General features: G+C 32.8%; 1 protein-coding gene across 4 annotated transcripts in view; it reads right to left on the bottom strand.

Annotated features, from left to right (window-relative positions):
• Nucleotides 1-22,471, bottom strand: part of RIMS2 (regulating synaptic membrane exocytosis 2) — a 436,528-nt gene that overhangs the window by 321,461 nt on the left and 92,596 nt on the right. Inside the window, exon 1 of one of the 4 annotated variants that reach the window (XM_072949591.1) lies at nt 18,995-19,116. The exons of 2 other annotated variants lie outside the window; for them this stretch is intronic. In XM_072949591.1, coding sequence (XP_072805692.1) covers nt 18,995-19,116 — 122 coding nt within the window. Of the gene's footprint in view, nt 1-3,565; nt 3,638-18,994; nt 19,117-22,471 lie in introns of those variants that run through there. One more of the 4 variants, XM_072949587.1, reaches the window with a different exon arrangement.

Raw genomic sequence — 22,471 nt, 5'->3', positions numbered from 1 at the left:
AATGCTCTCTGACATAATATTCAGAAGGAAACTTACTAACTAAATGTTCCACAGAACATCCCTTTGGCCAACTATTTTGATAACAGCATGTTAACTGGACCAAAACAACAGCCTAAGGGTAAGGTACATGTATTTGAGAAAATGAAGTGAGAGAGAAATGTCAAAAAGTTAAATTTTTAGAATTCCAAGGATACAGAACATGCCAAAACATCTCCAACATAAAGGAATGTTGATTGCACCTTGTACCACCAAATACTAAGAGAGAAGTCTAAAATTTGTTAGGACTCTGGATTTTGAAGGTACTCAATTACATATACCATAATTCAGAGTAGTGCTCTGATAGAATTTGGCAGAGAAAAAGGGGGGGGGGGCGCTGCTTGTCATAAGTAGGACCCAGAGCCAAAAAAGAGATCTGCCGTGGATTCAGGCTGCTATGCAATCCCACAGAACCCATGGTAGAGAGATATCTGTGGTAGAAAAAGAAGCCATGTGGAGTCTCTGCAAAGTCCTAACAGGAGAACTGCAACACAAACCCATAGGATTCTGGAACAAGGCCATGCTATCAAAGCAGAGAACATTCAGAAAACTGCTTCTGCCATGTTACTGGGTCCTGGAAGAGATGGGACATCTGACCTTGGGACATCAAGTGACCACACATCCACAAAAGTTCATGGGGCCACCAAATCATAAGGTCAGACAGGCTCAGAAGCATCCCATAGTAAAACAAAATCAGTTCATCTAGGATTAGGGTTGAGCTGGTCCAGAGGACACAAGTAAGCTGCCCTAACAGGTGACCCAGGCTACCAAGTCACTTAACACTACTGCATCAGTGCTTCCTCTGAAGTTCCTAGCCACTCACAGTCAGCTTAAGAGGAAAGAAAAAGGCTGAGCTTGGGTAACAAACAGGCCAGCTCAGTATGTGAGTGTAAGCTAACAATGGAGTGCTGCTGGACCTCCGCTCGATTCAAGGTTGGACCCAAAAAGCAGTGGTGAGGGGAAATCCTCTCAATAAGCATAACTTACTCGCTTTGTGTGATGAGAACATAAATGGGATTGATGGATGTAGTGAATAGCTTACCTGATTCATCAGGTGTCAAGATAAAAACAAGATTAAAAGACGACAGGCAAGGAATTCCAGTAAAGAGGTATGTGGATGGAACCATGAGAGTGGGCTGAAGGTGTGTAGACCTTTCTATTACACATTACCTGTACCAGAGAACACCTGCTACAAAAGAAGCACTGAAAGATGAAGCTGGAGGAATAACCCTCTCTGACTTCAGACAATACTACAGAGCTACAGTAATCAAAACAGCATGGTATTTTGTTCAAAATCAGACATATGGATCAATGGAACAGAAAACAGGACCCAGAAATAAACCCATAAATTTTTGGTCTATTAATCTTTGACAAAGGAGGCAAGAATATACAATGGACTAAAGACAGTCTCTTCAGCAAATGATGTTGGGAAAACAGGACAGCAGCATGTAAATCAATGAAGTTAGAACACTCCCTCACACCATCTACAAAAATAAACTCAAAATGGCTTAAAAACTTAACCATGAGATTAGACACTATAAACTTCTTAGAAGAAAACATAGGCAAAACATTATCTAACATAAATCTCAGCAGTGTTCTACTAGGGCAATTTACCCAAGCAATAAAAATACAAGCAAAAATAAACAAAAAGGATCTAATTAAACTTATAAGCTTTTGAGTAGCAAAGGAAACCATAAGCAAAACAAAAGACAACCTACAGAATGAGAGAAAATATTTCTAAAAGATGAGACTGACAAGGGTTTAATTTCTAGAATGTATAAACAGCTCATACAACTTAATAACAAACAAACAAACCAATCCAAAAATGGGCAGAAGACCTAAACAAGCAATTCTCCAATGAAGGCATACAAATGGCCAATAGGCACATGAAAAAATGCTCAATATTGCTAATTATAAGAGAAATGCAAATCAAAACTACAATGAGGTATCACCCCACACCAGTCAGAATTGCTATCATTAAAAAGCCAATGAACAATAAATGCTAGAGAGGGTATGGGGAAAAGGGAACCCTCCTATACTGCTGGTGGGAATATAGTTTGGTGCAGCCATTATGGAAAACAGTATGGAGATTCTTCAAAAAAACTAAAAATAGATCTACCACATGATCCAGCAATCCCACTCCTTGGCATATATCCTGGCAGGGAACTCTAATTCAAAAAGATACATGCACCCCAGTGTTCATAGCAGCACTATATACAATAGCCAAGACATGGAAGCAACCTAAATGTCTATCAACAAATGACTGGATAAAGAAGCTGTGGTAAATTTATACAGTGGAATACTACTTAGCCATAAAAAATAAAATAACACCATTTGCAGCAAGATGAATGGAACTGGAGACCATCATTCTAAGAAGTGAAGTAAGCCACAAAGAGAAATAAAAATACCGTATGATATCACTCATATGTGGAATCTGAAAAAAAAAAGAAAGAAAAAGAAAAAAGACGACACCAATGAACTCACCTACAAAATAGAAACAGGCTCGCAGACATAGTAAACAATTTTATAGTTCCCAGAGGAAATGGTGGTGGGGGGCAATAAATTTAGGAGTCTGAGATTTGCAAAGGTTAACCACTATAGATAAAAAAAAATTTCTTCTGTACAGCACAGGGAATTATATTCAATATCTGTAATAACCTTTAATGAAAAAGAACATGAAATGAACATATGTATGTATGTATATGTATGTGTGTGTGTGTGTGTGTATATATATATATGCATGACTGTGACATTATGCAGTGTACTAGAAGTTGACACACTGTAACTGACTATACTTCAAAAAAATTTTAAAAATAATAATTATTATTATTTATTATTATTATCATTATCATTAATTATTAACCACCTAGTGTTTACTATTTGCCAGGTCATGTTCTAAATGCTTTTCATACTTAAGCTCATTTAATTTTCATAAAATTCATTCTCATCTTGCTTATTTTTTAGTTATATTTTAAATTATAAAACCCAAAGCATTTGGTGTAAATACTTTGGTGTATTTTCTTCATTTCTTTTTCCTATGCTTTTTTTCTTATTTGTAAAACAAAAACCAAAGCCACATCTATGTTCTTTTTTTAACTTGACATGTCCAAAGAAGTCACAAAAGCATAATTAAATCACTGAAAGTATAAAGAAGTCAATAGAAAACTAGGATTTTGCTTTATGTACAAGATTTTATGAACTCACATAAAACAAAGTTAAGCTCCATTTCTTTGAATACTCTAATCTCATATATTTTGGCTTTGGTTTTGTTTATTTTCCACTTTAATTATAGCTGCACTAGAAGTACTGTTAGTATCAAATAAGCATAAGACATAAAGCTGTTTCTTAATGCCAATCCTCAAATGTCTACAGATGTATAATCAAGTGTAACCACAAATAGGATTCAAACAAATTTGTTGAAAGCAGTTTGAGAATTTTAAACAGATGCTCAGAGACTTCTAAAACATCCAAACCATCTGTAAGATTTGATGGAGGAAGATATCCAGCTGACTAGGTTAACAAGGCTCACCTGCACTTCTGCACTAGACGTGATGAGACAGAGGACCACCAGGCTGTGAGAACTGAAAAATTTTACTCTGGTTCACTTGTATGCATCTTGTTGCTGATAATGTAGCTTTACACCAAGAGAAAATTGATGAGAGAAAATTGACAGTAGAATGGAAAATTGACAAGTTTTTTCAGTGTTTCACAATAAAATATCCAAATAAAAAGACAATTCATAAATAAACATCATCAAGAGAAAAAAAGTAAAAAAAGAAGAATTCTTCAGAGGTAATAAGAAAGAAGGCAACAATTTCAGATGTGCAAACAAATTTTAGAGATTTAGCATTTATTGTTTTGGATAAAGACAAAAATCAAGAAGAAATTCACTTCCTGATAGAGGTGTGTGTAGAGGAGTGGGAAATTGTGATAACTAATTAATTGAGAATAAATAAATAAAATAATTCCCAAGCGACGACATTAAGGCACTAGATGAACCCAGATAGCCTAATTTAGTATCACCACAGACAACACAGTTTTTGTCTGCAATCTGGAGACTTTATCCATAAAAATACTAGACCCTGCGTTCTTTAAAGCCTGCTCTACACCAACTACTCTTTCCTATTTCAAAGGTTTCCCTTCACTGACGTAGGAAAGTTTCATATCTTGCTTTGGTAGGGAAAAAAAAAAGACGAAGAAGAAAAGAAAAGAGAGAAGGGAGGGGAGGGAGGAAAAGGAGGAAGGAAGGAAGGAAACTTCTAGTACAAGCATACTCATTTGAAATAAATGTATTCTATGATTGTTTTTCTCAAATTAACAAGTGTACTTCCTGGTGGCAGCTATGGTTAAAATTGTTCAACTTTTCTTATTAATACTTTACTCTTAAATCATTTCATTGTCACTTATGAATGCACTGAACTGCCATTGCCTAAAAAACTTGTTGTAAAACACTTTGGCATTATTTTTTAAAGTTGAACATGTGAATAGAATATATCTAAGAGAAACTCTTATATACATGAAAAAAAGAGATGTTCACAGCAGCATTTTTACAGTAGCAAGAATTTAGAAACAATCCAAATGCCCATCAGTGGGAGAGTGGATTAAAAATTGTGATATAGTAACACTATGGAATATTATATAGCACTCAAATAAATGAACTGCCACAACCCATCAGTATGATGCAATGTAAAATTATGTGGAAAAACAGAACAATAACATTTCATAAAGATTAAAAACACTAATGCTTTTTAAAAATACATACATATTTAAATAGATAGATATAGATAGATAGATAGATAGATAGATAGATAGATAGATAGATAGATAGATAAATAGATATGAAACCTATATAAAAAAAGAAATCTAAGGAATGATGAACATGGGTTCAGTATAATAACTGCCACCAACTGAAGGAGCCAGTAATGGGATGAGGTAAAGAAATGGCTACATGTAAATTCTTGCCAAAGACCCAGCTCTTGTTTGAGATGGTTGGTTCACTAGTGCTTTACAAATTATTATAAAATAATTAATAGATTCCTGAGTAGCTAGTATAAGGTTTTCCTTCTTGCTACAGACAACTGTAAAACTGGGTAGAATAGATGAAACAGTCACTTTAGGGCATTAGACATGACATGGTTTGAAATTCCTACAAAAGAAAAAGCACTTAAGGTAAGCTTCACACTAGCTTTCTGCCTGGAAACAATTTCACAACTACAGCATGAAGAACTGAAGCCCAGACAGTGAGCACAGGGTTTACTCAGCATATGAAACAATCTGGTGTTAAAAACAGAGATCTCAGACTTGCTAATGCAGTGGGAATTTGTGATGAAGGTTCCTAGAGAGTAGGGAGCTAAGAAAATAATCTCTAGAAACAGAGTTCTTACTCAGGTTTCTGACTTAATCCTCAAGTGTACATCTGCAGGCTTTATGGAGCCTGGTACAACACATCGATAAAGGGCTGAGAGATGAGGAGTAATTTCAGAAGTCACTAACCAAGCATGCTTGAAGATGTATTTGTGAAAAACCTAAGGCATCCAGTTGAAACATCAGAAAATTCAGGTATTAAGAAGAAATTAAGGTATTAAGAAGAAATAATATCCTAGAAATAAATAAAAAGCATTCTTTAGAGGAAAACATAATGTAGAATCTCTACAATGCATCATTTACAATGTTCAGCATACAATGAGGTATTAAGAGACTTGCAAAAAGGCAAGAAGATGAATCCATAATTAAGAGAACAAAAAGTCAACAGGAAGTCATAAACATGGCCAGGATGTTGCAATTAGCAGACAAGAACGTCAAAATAACTAGAATGAGTATGTCAAAAAAATTTAATGGAGAGGTGGATACAGTAGGGAAACAGAGGGGGAGTTTCAGCAGATTAATGGAAGCTTGAAAAAAAAAGTGTCAATTCTAGAACTGAAACATGCACTAAGAGAAGTATAGAATACATTATACCTGCTTAATAGAACAATAGACTAAAAACAGCAAAGAGTGAACTCAAAACAGATTATTAGAAAATAAAGACTGAGCACAGGAAGAGAAAAAAAAATGAAGAAAACAGAAAAGCATGTGAGACCGGTGGGGCAGTATTAAACAGTCAAACTCATATAGAACTGTAGTCATAGAGGGAAAGAGAAAACAGACGTGGCAGAGGAAATATTTAAAGAGATAATGACCAACATTTTAAAAAACTGATGACTGAAACTACCCCATACATCCAAGCAGCTCAGTGAACCACACAAAAAGACTATAGAGAAAACCACACCTAAATACTTCTAATTCAAACTGCTGAAAACAAAAGACAAAAAGCTATCTTAAAAACAAGCAGAGAAAAAGAACACACTATCTACAGGAAACAAATAGTAAAAATCACAACTGACTCCTCTCCATGAACAGAAAGCCAGAAGACAACTGAATGACACGTCTTAAGACATGTCATATGACAATCTTAAAAATTACACATCTTACAAAAGAAAACGTTTACCTAAATCTGTATCTAATCTGTAATTAAATATTGTTCCCCCAAATGAAGGCAAGAATAAAGATTTTTTTTAACCTATAAAGGCTGAAAGAAGTTAGAACTAATAACCAAGTTCAGTAAAGTTGCAGGAAAGAAAATCAATATACAAAAATCAGTTGCATTCACACTCAGGAGGAGAAATTAAGAAAACAATCCCATTTACAATAGCATCAAAAAGAATCAAATACCTAGGAGTGAATTTCACCAAGGAGGTGAAACACTTGTACCTGAAAACTATAAAACGCTAATGAAAGAAACTGAAGCAAACACAAATAAATGGAAAGACATTCCATGTTCAAGGATTGGAAGAATTAATATTGCTAAAATGTACTACCTAAAGCAATCTATAGATTCAATTCAATCCCTATCAAATTCCAAAGGCATTTCTCACTGAACAAGAGTAAACAATACTAAAATGTGCATGAAACCACAAAAGACCCCAAATGTCAACATAACCTTTAGAAAGAACAAAGCTGGAGGTGTCCCACTTCTTGATTTCAAACTATATTATAAAGCTATTTATATTAATCAAAACAGTATGGTACCAGCATAAAATCAGACACGTAGATCAAAGGAACAGAATAGAAAGCCCAGAAATAAACACACACAACTGTGGTCAATTAATTTATGACAAAGAAGTCATGATATACAACGATGAAATGATAGTCTCTTCAATAAATGGTACAGGAAAGACCAGACAGCCACATGCAAAAGAATGAAACTGGACCACTATCTTACACAAAAATCAACTCAAAGTGGACTGAAGACTTGAATGTAAGACATGAAACCATAAATCTTCCAGAAAAAAACCACAGTGGGTAAGTTCCTTGACATCGGTCTTTGCAATGATTTTTTTTTTAATCTGACAGCAAAAGCAAAGGCAAAAGGCAAAAATAAGCATGTGGGACTACATCAAACTTAAAAGCTTTTGTAGAGCAAAGGAAACCATCAACAAAATGGAAAGGTACCCTATGGAGTGGGAAAAAGTATTTGCAAACTATATGTCTGAAAAAGGGTTAACATCCAAATTATACAAAGAATTCATAGAGCTCAATGGAAAAAAAAATCCAATTAAAAAATGGGCAGAGATTTGCAGCAATATGGATGGACATAGAAATCATCATTCTAAGTGAAGTAAGCCAGAAAGAGAAAGAAAAATGCCATATGGTATCACTTATATGTGGAATCTAAAAAAAAAAAAAAAAAGACACAAATGAACTTATTCACAAAACAGAAACAGACTCACATAGAAAACAAACTCATGGTTACCAGAGGGGGAAGAGGGTGGGAAGGGATAAAATGGGAGTTTGAGATTTGCAGATATTAATTACTATGTACAAAACAGATAAACAATAAGTTTATACTGTATAGCACAGGGAACTATATTTAACATCTTGTAGTAACCTATAATAAAAAAGAATATGAAAAGGAATATATATATACATGTACATATACGTACATAATGTTTAACCTGAAACATTACGCTGCGCACCAGTAAACTGACTATACTTCAATTAAAAAAAAAAGGGCAGGCAACATGAACAGACATTTTCCAAAGATGACAACAATGGCCAACAGGCCCATGAAAAGGTGCTAACATCACTAATCATCATGGAAATGCAAATCAAAACCGCAATAAGATATCATCTCACACCTGTTAGAATGGCTATTATCAAAATGACCAAAAAGATTTTTTAATAAAATTAAATTTTAAAAAGGTAAGAAATAACAAGCATTGGCATGGATGTGGGGGAAAAAGGAATCTTGTGTGCTGTTGGTGAGAACGTAAATTGGTTCAGCCACTGTAGAAAACAGTACATAGGTGCCACAAAAAATTAAAAAATAGAACTATCATGTGAATCACCAACTCCACTTCTGAGTACTTAGGCAAAGTAAATGCAAACACTAACTTGAAAGGATTTATGCACCACCAAGTTAACTACAGCATTATTTACAACAGCCAAGAAATGGAAATAACTTGTGTCCATGAATGGATAGGTAAGAAAAATGTGCTATATATACACAATGAAATATTATTTAGCCATTTGCAACAACATGGATGGACCCTGAGGGGCATTATGCTAAGTGGAATAAGTCAGACAGAGAAACACAAATACTGTAGGATCTCATTTACATGTGGAATCCAAATAACAGAAATGAACTCACAGATATGAGAAGAAACAAGTGGGTATTGTTGGGGTCAGGGGTGAGTGGGAAGAGAGAATGGAAAGCAGTCAAAAGATACAAACTTCCAGCTATAGATAATTAAGTCCTGGAGATGTACAGCGTGGAGACTATAGTTAACTATACTGTGTTTTATATTTGAGAGTTGCTAAGAGAGTAAACCTGAAAAGTTCTCAACACAAGATAAAAAAATAATTGCAACTGTGTGGTGATGGATGTTAACTAAACTTACTTTGGTAATCATTTTGCAATATAAAAATATATAAAAATATATAAAATCATTGTGTTGTATACTTATAACTAATACAATATTACATGTCAATTGTATCTAAATTTTTAAAGAATTATTATTAAATAATAAAAATCAAAATGGACAGAACGATGAATCAAAGGAATGCAATAAACCTTGATAAGCTGAGAGCAACTCCCAGCTGACAGCCAGCAAGGAAACAAGGACTTCAGTCCACAACCACAAAGAACTGGGTTCTGCCAACAATTTTAACAAACTTGGAAGTGGATTCTTCCCACGGTCTTCCAGATAAAAGCCAAGGGTAGCCAACACCTTGAGTTAGCCTCATGTAAGTAAAGAAGTCGGAGCCCAACTGGATTTCCAACCTGTAGAACTACAAATAATAAACGGGTATTGTTTTAACCCACTAAGTTTGTGGTAGGTAGTATAAAATTGATACTCATATTAAGAGTTTTATAAAGTAATGACTCTTCTTTACATAACCCAACATGAACAAAAATAACTAAAACAAGACAATTAAAAGATTCATATGCTCATACACGTGAAGAATTCTATAGACTTTTTGGACAGAACTATCAAATTGGGGTACCATTTTTATTAAAATTGCTCTTCTATATATTTGTTGCAATCCCAATGGTAACAGATATAATGAGCATACTCTTAGCTCTGTGGGTTTCATGGGAAATATGATAACATTCTTTGAAACACACATTGCTCTAAGTGTATTTTCATCTTCAGATTTACATTTTGTGTAAATAGTTTTATAAAAAGCTGTTCAATTTCTTGAGAAAAGGTGCTGTATCCCATTTTCATGTTCATAAAGTTTTGTTTCAAAATTAAGATATAACTCACAACAGGACCCAAAGAAGTAATGTTCAGAAATTAATTGCAAAAAAGATACTGTGGCATTGGAAAATCTATTAATTTAAAAGATGGGCCATAATTACAAATAATGATCAATTTTTCACCACACAGTTTTAATTTCTTATATTGTGACTGACACCAGTTGAAGAATCAATTGGTGACTACTCTCACGAAAAGGAACTTCATCTTTAGCCTACTCATTGTCATTACATACATCATCAAATTTCCTTTAAAAATTCCCTGTGGAAATTATCTTTGAAATGAATGGATGCTCATCCAACTGAAAGGTGAAAAATAAATACGACAGCTTTTGTATCTTCATTGTATCCGATCAGACATTTTCTCTTATAGTTAGATCAGTTATATCAATCTTATGTTTTTTGTGAAGAAAGCCTGTGCATATGTTGCTCATATTTTACCATTAGCAATAGTTACTAGAATATGGATGAAGTACATTAGTAAAGAAAGAATATTTAAAAGTTATGTATTCTCTATATATTCTGATGATACAATGATAATTTAATTAAGACTTGAGGTTCCTAATCGGTCAATATCCAATGATATTTGGAAAAGCACAACAAATTACAGAGAATGAAGATGAGATTATAAAAGAAGCCATGGATATGATTTCTGCCAGCAAAGCATTTAACAAAATACAACTTAAAATGTTAAAGAACAGACTCCTCTCTTGATAATGCCCTAATAGCTCCCATCAACCTAACCATTCTAAAGACAGTAAGTTCTGGACAAAATATAAACAAACAACTATCTGAAGGCCCTAGAGAGTAACAAAAAGCAGACACTGGGGTGCAAATGACTTTTTGAAGATAATGACACTGGCTAAATCTAATCAATGCCTAAAGGCTAAATCTATGTTAGAAAACTCAGTCTTACTAGCTTGAAAAACCAGAGGAACGAGCTCGAGCAAATACAGAGGTACAAAGTGAGTTAGAGAATGACAAAAAGAAAGCTACAGAAAGAAAATTAAATTCTGTGTATAATAAACACTGCCCAAATCTCACACATGCACAGGAAGAATCCAAGGAGCTCAGCTATAATTAAAATAATTAAAACAAAATTTCAGCTGCTGTACCTCAGGGGAAACAAAGTCTGCAGCTTAAGCTCTGCCAAGTTAACTTCCTTTCCTGCTTTAAAAATAATCAGCACTCGTCAGAACAGATTTCAGAATCGCTATAAAGTATTGTTAACCATGTCCAAGATACAATTAAAATTTACTTGATATATTAAAAAACAGAAAATCATGATTTATAATCAAGAGAAAAAACAATCAATGGAGACTGACTGAGAGATAACCTAGATGTTAAAATTAGCAGGAAATTATTTTAAAGCTACTGTAACTATGTTAAAGGAAGTAAAGATAATATGCTCATAGTGAGTGAAAAGATAGAAAATCTCAACAGAGAAATAATGACTATAAAAAAAATGTAAATTTTAACACAAAAAATAAAATTTCTGAAATTAACTCACTAGATAAGTTTTTCATTTGATAGAAGATTATGAAAGATCCAATAAACCTGAAAATTACACAATCTGAAGAAGAGTTTTTTTTTTTAACTTACAGAATATCTGCGATAATTTCTAAACGGCCTAAAATACAAATAATTGGAAAATCAAGTGAAAAGAGAGTTAAGAAAGGTAATCAGTGAAACAGACAAACAAGAGAGAAAATCAACAGAGCTAAAGAAAAAATAAACCGAACAAGCAAACAAAAGAAAGTTCATGAATTACAAAATACCAATATCAAAAATAAAAGGATTATCATTACAAATTCCACAGACATTAAGGAGATAATAAAGAAAAATCATGGAATTCATAACATTTTAACTGTTAAAAAACTAAAGGACTATCAAAATTTGTTTAACATTGTACTGCTTGTCCTAGTAAGACAAGAAAAAGAAACAAAAAGCATAAAATTGGAAAAGAAGTAGAAGTGTCTCTACTTACAGATGAGACGAATGTTTACATAGACTATCATAACAAATCTATAAGAAAATTTTTACAACTAATAAGTAAATTTGGCAAGGTCAAAAGATACAAGGTTAACACTGAAAATAAATTATTTACATAAAAGCAGAAACAACTAGAAACTGAAATTTTAAAAATAATACCACTTATAATGAGATCAGATACTTAATATACTTATGAAAAAATTAATTCATTCAAGATCTCTACCCTTGAAAATATTAAACATTCTTAGGTAAATTAAAGATGACCTAAAATAAATGAAGAGATCCCCAAAGGGGGGAAAAATCATTGTTGTTAGATGTTAATTCTTCCCAAATCAATGTACAGAAATACAACACAATTCCTGATTTAATCCTAGCACTTTTAAATCAAAATTAACAAACTGATGATAAAATATACTCGAATAATGCAAAGGACCTAGCATATCCACCCTATCTTGAAGAAGAAAAAAGGTGGAGAACTTACAATACCTGACTTCAAGATTACTATAAAAGTAAGACATTAGGATACTTCAAAAGATAGACAAATAGATCATGGAACAGAATAGACAGCTCAGAAACTGAATCACACTTATACAAGTATTTAATTCTACAAGGATGACAAAGCAATGCAATAAAGAGTAGAAAGTCTCTAAATCTTTTTAGCAAATCGTGATAAAACACTAGCTATCCACTTGGAAAAATATGAATCTTGACCCCTACCTCACACTATACATGCAAAAATTAATGTGAGGTTGATTGTATACCTAAAGTGAAAAGCTAAAACTCTAAAGCTTCTGCAAGATATATAGTAGGATAGCTTCAAGGCATAGGGGTTGGCAAAGAATTGTTAGACAGCACACAGAAAACAAAAACACACAAAAAATTGATACATTAGGTTTCATCAAAATTAAAACGTCTGCTCATCTAAAGGAATTATTAAGAAAATAAACAGGAAAACCACAGACTGGAAGAAATATTCACAAAGCATTTATCTAACAAATGACTGATATCCAGAATAGACAAAGAACTTCTATAACTCATTAATCAAAATAAAAACCTTCTTTTTAAAAAACAGAACAGACATTTCACAAAGGAAGATTTTTTTAAAATTTTGAGCAGACACTTCACAAAGGAAGATATACAAATGGTCAATGAGCATATGAAAAAGTGCTTGACATTGCTAGACATCAGGCAAATACAAAATAATATCAAAAGGAGATGCCATTATAAACTCACAAAAGTGACAAAAATTAAAAAGACACGTATCATCAAATGTTGAAAAGTGTGTGGAACCACCAAAACTCTCAAATGTATTTCGTGGGAGTTTAAAATATATAACCTTTAAAAAAAATGATCTGGCATTTAAAAAATGAAATATACACCTACCCGAGGACTCAGGAGTTCCTCTTCTAGGTATTCATCCAAGAGAAAAATATATGTCCAAAAGAAGAGTAGTGAGTGTAGTCTGTTCATAAAATGGAATACTACTCACAGGGAAGGGAAAAATTACTCATACATGCAACAACACGGATGAATTTGGTACATTATGCGGGCTGAAAGTTTTCTACAAAAGCGTATCATCTACTTGGTTTCAATTACATGATGTTCTTGAACAGACAAAGCTAATCTATACTAAGAAAAAAAAAAATCAGAACAATATTTGGTTCTGGAGCCTGAGGGAAGCCAGTACTGACAATAAAGAATCATGAAGGATATAATGTGTGGAAATTCAGAGGTTAATAAATATATAGTCCCTAACTCAAGAGGCTCACAGTATATATAGTGCCTTTACCAGTATCACATAGTCAGGAAGTAGGAGACCCGAGTATGAACACAATTCCTGTGTTCAACATTACACGACGTAAAGCTACCACAATATTTATAGAAAAGTCAGGCACAAATCAAGTGCTGACTAAACACGGCAGCTCTTCTTGCCACCTTCCATTATCTCTATCTCCAACATTCCAAAGGTCATGCAACGAAATGGAAAGTTTAAAAGAATTTAACTCAGAAGTACTGAGTTTTGATTTAAATAAGCAGCTGAAACTTGTGTTTCTTAGAGCCTAATTTGGGCCCCATGTCCCAGTTTCTAAACCAGAGCTGCTCCACTTTTATCTGTCTTACATATTGAGTTAGATTTTAAAGGAAGTGTTCTCTGCTAAAATCAAAAGACAAACAAGAAGCATGGTTTGAAAAACACTAGGCACAATAAGGAGCCGTCATGTTTTACAATATCACAGTTTTAATGTGCAGTGACTTTTTTCATTTTGCCCCAAAGGAAGTGCTCACACACATTTCTGAGATACTTAAAACTTCTCAAATTCAGAAGCAAAATTCCTAGATCAGTCCTCCGAATTCTTTTCTTAGGTACATGAATCTTCGTGACTAATTCATAAACAGATATGAAGAGAGCCCACAGCATGTATGAAATGAATTCATTTTACTATTCAGTGAATAGTGCTAGAATTAAACAAAAGTTTGCCAGTAATTTTCTTCTTTGAGTTTTTTAAGATTTTATACGGTCATACGAAAGCTGTTAATTTTAAAATATATAGTTAACTTTTACCTGTCAGTCATCAGTGAAAGCAATAGCTTTATAAAAAGTTCTCTGAATACAGAAAACAGTGCTTAAAGACTATATCTCCTTATCATTAAGTATCTATACTGATACTGTGGTATAGAGCTAAGATCGACAGTAAATATTCTGGTAGAAATATTAATGATAGACATCTATGAATCAAAAGTCATTCCGATTAGAAATATAAAGAGATAATTGTTAAGATAAATTTTATGTCTATAATAATAATTATTATTATAATTATACATTTAAGAGGGTTTATATATACATAAATATATGCATGTGTGTGTACATGCGTTCATATCAGCCTATTGGGTTCTTTATATTTCAGAATACAGACTGCTCATGAAGTGTGTTCTTATCATGAAAAATCCATTGTGCTGTGATCATACCAACTCCAAACACTGCACGCTGCACAGACTGCACTCTCAGAACTATGAAAAGTAAGCATGCTGTTCTTTCAATGTCAAAGTAGTCGTTAATGTGCCATGATGAATAACAGGTGTCTGTGCCAAAAATCCTGAGCACAAATTGATGGCTTCATTATAAACCAAAGCAATAGTAAATGCTATGTAAAAGACTAAATACTTCTGACCAAAAACACTACCAGATGAAATAAACATTTATTTTGCAAAATCAAGTTGTATTTAAAATAATATTGTTTTAGACTGTAGAAATGTTTTAGTGGAAAAGAACCCATTTACACTATGAATTCAAGATTTACATTTTAATTTTACAATAAGAGTGGCTCTGTAATTTATTGTCAAATAATAACACTTCTGAGACAGAAAAGCAGTACTAATAATAATTAGTGGGGGACAGCAGGCATAAACTGGGACCAGTCCAGGCAAATCAGATCATATGGTTAGTTTATTTGTAACTGAAAACACCAACAAATTTAAATCTTCTTTGCTCTCCTAGGTCTTTTAAATCTTACTTTTAAATATTAAAGCCTTCCTATCTCATTACATGAAAATGGAAAGGAAAGGAAGACTGTCTTTAATATCTATTCTGAATAAATTCCAGTCCTATTATGCCCCTGTGTGGCCAGCCTGCACAGCAAATTCACTGTCATACATTTAGTAACAAAGAAATAATTAAAGGTTTGGAGGAAAATACAGATTTCTTTATTGTACAAGAAAGATTACTAAAACTGAGAAAAGAGAAAAACTTAGAGAATATTAAGTACATTTTCCCACAAATTTTATCACAAAAGATAATCATCATTATCATGTTCATCTGAATACTGCTCAAGGCAGCTGATTACCTCAGTGCAGTGCACACTGTTAAATACCATCTACCATCTCAGTATTTTTGTTTGCTTCCAAAGATAAGATCACAAAATTTAGATTTCATAATACTTGAGGACTTTTTTACTGGTGACAAAAGCAATTATGTTTGTATCTTGATTAACTTAATTTGGGGGAAAATGAGTTTACAATAAGAAAACTTGACACTAAGAATTTAAAGTGGCATTTCATCAAAATCTATCAAGTGGATTTACTTTGGAAGCAGACATCGATTTTTTTTTTTCTTGCTAGACCTTTAGTTGATTTATTTTAGATGTAAAAGAACACAGGATATCCTGCCACCTCCTTTATGCACGAAAAGGATACTCAAGAACCACAATGATAAGAGAATCAACTAAGAACTTTCAGTTTGGAACATAAGGATCGGACTATATGGTTTCCAACAAAATATCCGTCTAAAATGTTGATGCTTTTCACTCCTATGTAAATTTCAATTACTCACTAGATAATAAAATACTTTAATAAGCTATATTTATCTCCAGTTAAGTGATTTGTGATACATAAAATATTATTGTTGTATTGAAAATCTTTATTTCTTTGACAAGTTGAACCTGGAAATGTTTTTAGAGAATTATTATGGGAGATTTTATTTCTTTACATTTCATTGCTTATATGTCATAGAAGTAAACTGCCCTACCACCTGAAAACCTGACAAAAGTTGAGTTGCAGATTTAAGGATAAGATTAGTTACCTAGAAAAACTCTCAAGAAAACTATTTGAAATAGTCCCCTTTTAATAGTATATTGTCTATGATTGACACATTGTACTGGTCTAGTAATTCCTCCAAGAAAGCAATTCAGAATAAAATACAATTGTCCATATCTATGATGTTATTTTTCTGCCACTTTAAAGATCATACTTAACGTCACAATATAGTACAGGAACTGAATATTCCATTTCAACTAATCCACTTAAACAATTACTATTCATGTCATAGCAACCAAAACTGTTCCTTCAAGAGTGTTAGTTATATAATTGATGCTTCAACTCTCAAGACCACTGATGTCCAGTCCACAAAGTTGAAAGCCCAATTATTTAGAAAGATTTTTAAAGTTGTTGTAAGAGCACATCTTCTGATGACATACTCAGGTCATCCTTGTTCCATAATGTTTTCTTTAAAAATGGTTTTTTAGTCTACATCTTACTTTCTGATTCAATGCGTAAGCAGAATATGAATTTTAAAAGACCACTGTATCTGATCTGAACACAAAGTAAGAACGATAAAATCTCAAGACATTAAAATATGTGGAGATATTAATTGCAAGTTCATATAAACTTGTTTTCACCTCTCATACTTTAAAAAAACAACTATTTGTGTAACTGGTTTTGATTGATTTTAAAGTAAATCGAGTAGTTTATATTTATGAAGATAATAGATCTACCTGTGAAAAAATTGTCATGTTTTTTGAAGATTAAGAAGTCAAAAATATATAAAGGCAGGGGATTTTTTCCTGCTAAAGCAGAATAAATTTTTTATTGACTACTTGGTAGTTTCCATTAATTTTAGATTAAAAAAATCAAAATAAGTTAAATAAGACTGGTCTCACAGAAGCATTAGAAACTTCACAATGTTTAACTGCAGCAACATAAAATTCCAGGTTTTTAATAATTGGGAGCATTGCAATTTTAAGCATGACAACAATAAAAGAAACTTGAACTCAAGCAAAAGAATAGTAGTAGGGATGCACATAATTCCTTCAAAAAAAAGTCTCATATTTTAAAACTAGTAACACTTACTTTAAAACTAATTCCATACCATGCTGTTAACAGCACAACTGCTAAAGTGAATGTACACCCAGTCCTAATATTAATATTTTTAGACACGTAAGTTCTTGGTATAAAAAAAGAAATAGAAATCAAGGAAAAGATGTATAAAAACAAGGAAACAAGGAAAAGATGTATAAAGGATGAGTACAAATCCTAGAAGTCTGACAGCTTCAGGTCACAGAAATTTTAAGAAAGCCATATTGCCTCTTTTTTAAAAATGTAAAATGCAATACAGATATTTTTACCATAAATTATAAACACTCAAATGATACATTACTAAGCTAAAAAAGCCCAATATCTCAAAATATAGATTTCATAACTGTTATATATTTTAAATTAGTCCAAAAACTAAATGTAAAAAAATCAAATTAGTTAATTGAATAGAACTGAATGAGGAAAGAAGTGAATTTTTATTAAAAAAAAAAAGATACGTTATTCCATATTCCATGAAAAGGTCATAGACAGATTTATCATCAGTAAACATTTTAAATGTCAACAAATTGTAAAAGCCTTCTTTTCATTTGCTACATTAAAACACGTACTGTGTAATCGGTATTCCTGTAATCTCTAAAACAGGCTGCCTCACATTGTTCAGAGATCCTAAAAGCAAGAGACCAGCAAAAACCATTCAATATTCTATGCATTCTTAGTTCTCTCTCAATTTCCAGAAGGTTTCAGTGCAATATCATGTTCACAGAATTTCTTTCTCAGTCTTTCTCCACATATATTTAGCTTTGGGGTCTTCTCTATACTACGGATCTAACATTAGGAATTCTCAAAAGGCAAACAACTTAAATGACAGAAGAACTAGCAGATAAAACTGCATTTTAAAAGCCTTCTTTAATAGCCTATCTCTTTTCGTGTAAGCCAAAGAAACCACCTAAAACATATGTCCCTAATTTAACAACCTTCAACACACACACACACACACACACACACAAAATCAGGTTGAAAAAGCAATAGGAATTTATAACAAAGCATCCTTCTAAACTAGCCAGTCTAATACAAAGCATTTTTAGTAGTTCCATAATATAGCTTGTTTTAAAGTGATTATTCCTCTACCCTGCATAGAGAAATATCTTAGACCTAGAAAACATCTTCCGCATGTTTTACAAAGAGCATGCATGATTGCTAATTCACATTTTCCAACGAATCACACATGATTACACAGCCCCATCCTTATATACGCAATGTAATCACTGCCATGATCACAAAGAAAAAAATCTATCATTTTAAGTTAATAGTTTTATTTATTAGAAAATAAAATCATGAAGCAGCCTGTATTATGTTTCAGAGGTCAAGCTAGTTAAATTTAAGATGCTTTTTGTGCTTTGAAGTAAGCTTATTTGTCTTCTTAAAATCAATTAAGAATACTACATAAAATTTGATATTTATGATAAAAAAAGACAACACCCTTATAATACTAATTTCAATACAGAACAATTTTACAGACATATAAGATTATTATTCTGCAAATATCAATACTAAAAGAAAATATAGTTTAGCTTTACTCACCTTACATTGTTCAGCGTTTGTCCAAAAAGCTCATTTTGTAAAATATTTGGTGGGGATGAAAAAACCCCATGAAAATGAGATAAAACAGAATTGCAGACCTGGCGCAATGTCTCAAATTGCATTTTCTTTCTTTTTTTTTTTTTTTCCTCTCTTATTTTTCCTTACCACCTGTCTTTAAAGTCATCTATTTGCAGGCACCATCAAATAAAAACATGCCAATCAAGTTCCATATTTCTCCTGAGCTCTGTAAAAACTGTGCTTAAACAAGCAGAGGTTGATAGTTAATTGTACAGTCATTATTCTTCTAATTCAGTCGTAGAAGATTCAGTACCCGTGCGGCTTTCGGCTTTCTCCTGACTGTAGCAAGAATTCTAAACAGCAGCAAGCTTTTTGGGCATTCCCAGCTGAAGTGTGAAGCTGAGCTGCTTTCATGTACTCTACTCATATTTCTCTAAGCCTATTAAAAACACGCAATGAATAGATGCTGTCGTCAGGAGTTTCAGCACATCTGGCTGCCAGCAATAAAATCTCAGAAGTAATAAAAATGGGACAAGGTATCTTCTCAATGTTACCACTGGGTAAGAGGGAGAAAAATTATACGTTTCCCAACCCTTTTCTCCTTCCCTGAAAAATGAAAAATTCCAGCAACAGAGTATATAGTTCTCTTTAGTGTACAGGCTGCTGCATAGGACCAGAAGACTCAAAAAAATAAGTGATACATCCTTCTTTTGATATCATGAAGCAGTCAAAGTGTGACAGACAATAGGGCTTTCACTGCCTGCATTTGTAATGTCATGCTGCTAAAGAGACATCTGGGAAACATGTACTTAGTTGTCTTAATCTCTTATTTAATTTTAAAATGTCTTCATTTATTTATTTTTAAAGAAAAGTGAGTCATGTTCAGTCTGGGCCCTTTCTAAAGGCCATGCATAGTGACTACATGATTATTTATGTAATGTTAGGAAAAAGTCATACCTTATCAATTAAAACCCACTTGAACAACACACATAAAATATGAATGTTACCACAAATTAAAAAACCACAAATAAAGCCAGGGAGGCTTTTTCAACTATTATTAATTTATTACAATAACAGTTGTCATAGCACTTCTCAGGTGGACACTTCCTGAAGGCGCCAAGGGTTTTAGTGTACCCGAGATCATCATCCATTCTCAACTAATTCTGGTTTAGATAAAATGTTAGGATACTCTATGTCCAGGGACACCCATCTTTCTACAAAAGATGCTCTAAAAGTAGTATGTAAATCAGATTTTAAAAATTAGCTCACTTATGGAGATGACTAATATATTTATTGATTTTTAATTGCTCCTAAATCATGACAGTTCTTAACAGACCCCTTTTAGCCCTTCTTCTCTCAACTTTTAGCCCTAACCCTCTCATATCCCCTCCTTCCACACACATACCACTATCAATAAATAGTCACTTAAATATACTAAAAAATTTTCTTAGAACTGGTGAATTTTTTTGACATGAATGTCACAAAATAACAACACAAAAGAAACATGTAAAAATATAAAGTTTTAAATGATACAAAGTAAACATGCAATAATATAAACCTTTAAACAACTGATTTCTTTCTTTTATAAACTATGATCTTCAATTATGGCTTTGTCCTCAACTAAGAGCACTCCTATTTTGCTTATTATTTATTATTTTAGATTTTTAAAGGTACACATTAATCTATGTATGAAACATACATATACACATAATAATCATGAAGTATTTTGGGTTTATAAAGTACTTCTAAATTAATTTTTTTAATATCCAGAAAACATTATGAGTAAGTGCTATTGTTTTATAGATAAAAAGAAATTGAGGTATTAAGGATTAAAGATCACATAGCTTGTAAAAGATATGGTACTTGAATAAAGGTCTTTGCTTTGGACTTCATTTCACAGGCTCCTTCCCTATCATTCTATCTTCTGCATTATGTGCACACGTGGGCACCATACGCACACACAAACATGCACATCTATTTGTAGATAGATCCGTCTCTACGGATGAACAGGAAAACTACCTGCCAGCGACCCAATCAAGTATAGTTCAGTAGAGCAAACATCTCAGATCTTTTAATTCACAAGTAACTTTCAATGGGTTTCTTCCATTTAACTCAAACAGAATCAAACTGAGGTACTTCAAATTTTTAAGCCTCTGTTTACAAGTTGATTTTCATATCTATGAAAGGTCAATTTCTATTAAGCGGAAACATATATTTTTACATTTTTAAGTATTTCCCCATGCTATGCAAAATGTAATGCTAAGTCTAATCTGCATTATTCATATACTGTTCATCATGTTCCTAACTCTAGACATTAAATAATATAATATAATATATATATATATATATTCCCTCTTGTGGGTGGATTCAATTTTCTAAATAATCAAAAGCCATTTTAAAGCAAGTCTATTAAATAAGAAGGTGATTACACTGCAAAACACTCTCTGTGGTTAAAAAATAAAATTTCCTTTGTGTTTCAAAGTTGGATCTGAAGGCAAGGTCACAGGAAGAGTTTCAAAAATGGTCTAAGCAATAGACACGCTACTGGAATGAGCCTTAAAGTGGTGCCTTTGAAGTAAACAATATAGCAACACCTTCCTCAGAGCCTTCTTTTCCAGCTGTCACAATACAACACACATTATTGGTCGGCTTTCTCCCGGTTCCCTCCATATCCCAGAATAGATTTCGTCCACTTTTCCACCCCATTATGACCTCTCACGCTCCTACTCATCTGTAAGGGCTCAAATGCCACTTTCTCAAGATGATTTTCTTTGACCTGGATTAGGTCCCCTCTTATGCACTCTCACTGTACCCTGTACTTTTTCTTCACAGCATTTGATAAAAATATAGCTATATATTTACTTGAAAAAAATGTTTAATGTCTTTCACCCTCAGTTTCATGAGATTAAGGCCTACATTTGTTTTGTCTACCACAGTGCCTAGTAGAAAGTAATCATATCTCATAACTACGATAGGAAACTGCTCAGGGCTTAATTCGGTTCTTGGTTTCCGTGTTTGTTTTAGCCTACCACATCATGTTATAAGGTTCATAAATACAAGAAGAACCAATATTTATAATCAAACATTGTACTTTGAATGGACTTTGTAATTTGTAATAAATATCCTAAATATTATAAAGAACGTCTATAGCTCTTAGTTGTTTTAAATTTTCTATATATGGAAGGCTCACAAGTAACATAGATATCAGAGGCTTAGATGAAGATAGAAAGAACATGGCATTTGGAGTCAAATGGCCTAGATTTAAGTACTGACTCCAACCCTAACTAGCCATAAAAACTTCAGGATGTTTACTTTATATATCTGAGCTATGGTTTCTTCAAATGTAAAATAAGCTACATCACTTACTTCATATGGTAATTATTATATTAAAACATGTACTGTATATATAAATGTATTTATAAACTCTAAAGTACATTGTACTTGAACGTAACTTCACTA

The sequence above is a fragment of the Vicugna pacos genome, chromosome 25 (assembly GCF_048564905.1).
Source record: "Vicugna pacos chromosome 25, VicPac4, whole genome shotgun sequence".
Lineage (NCBI taxonomy): Eukaryota > Metazoa > Chordata > Mammalia > Artiodactyla > Camelidae > Vicugna > Vicugna pacos.
The sequence above is the reverse complement of the archived record's forward strand: the minus strand, read 5'-3'. Positions and strand labels throughout refer to the sequence as shown.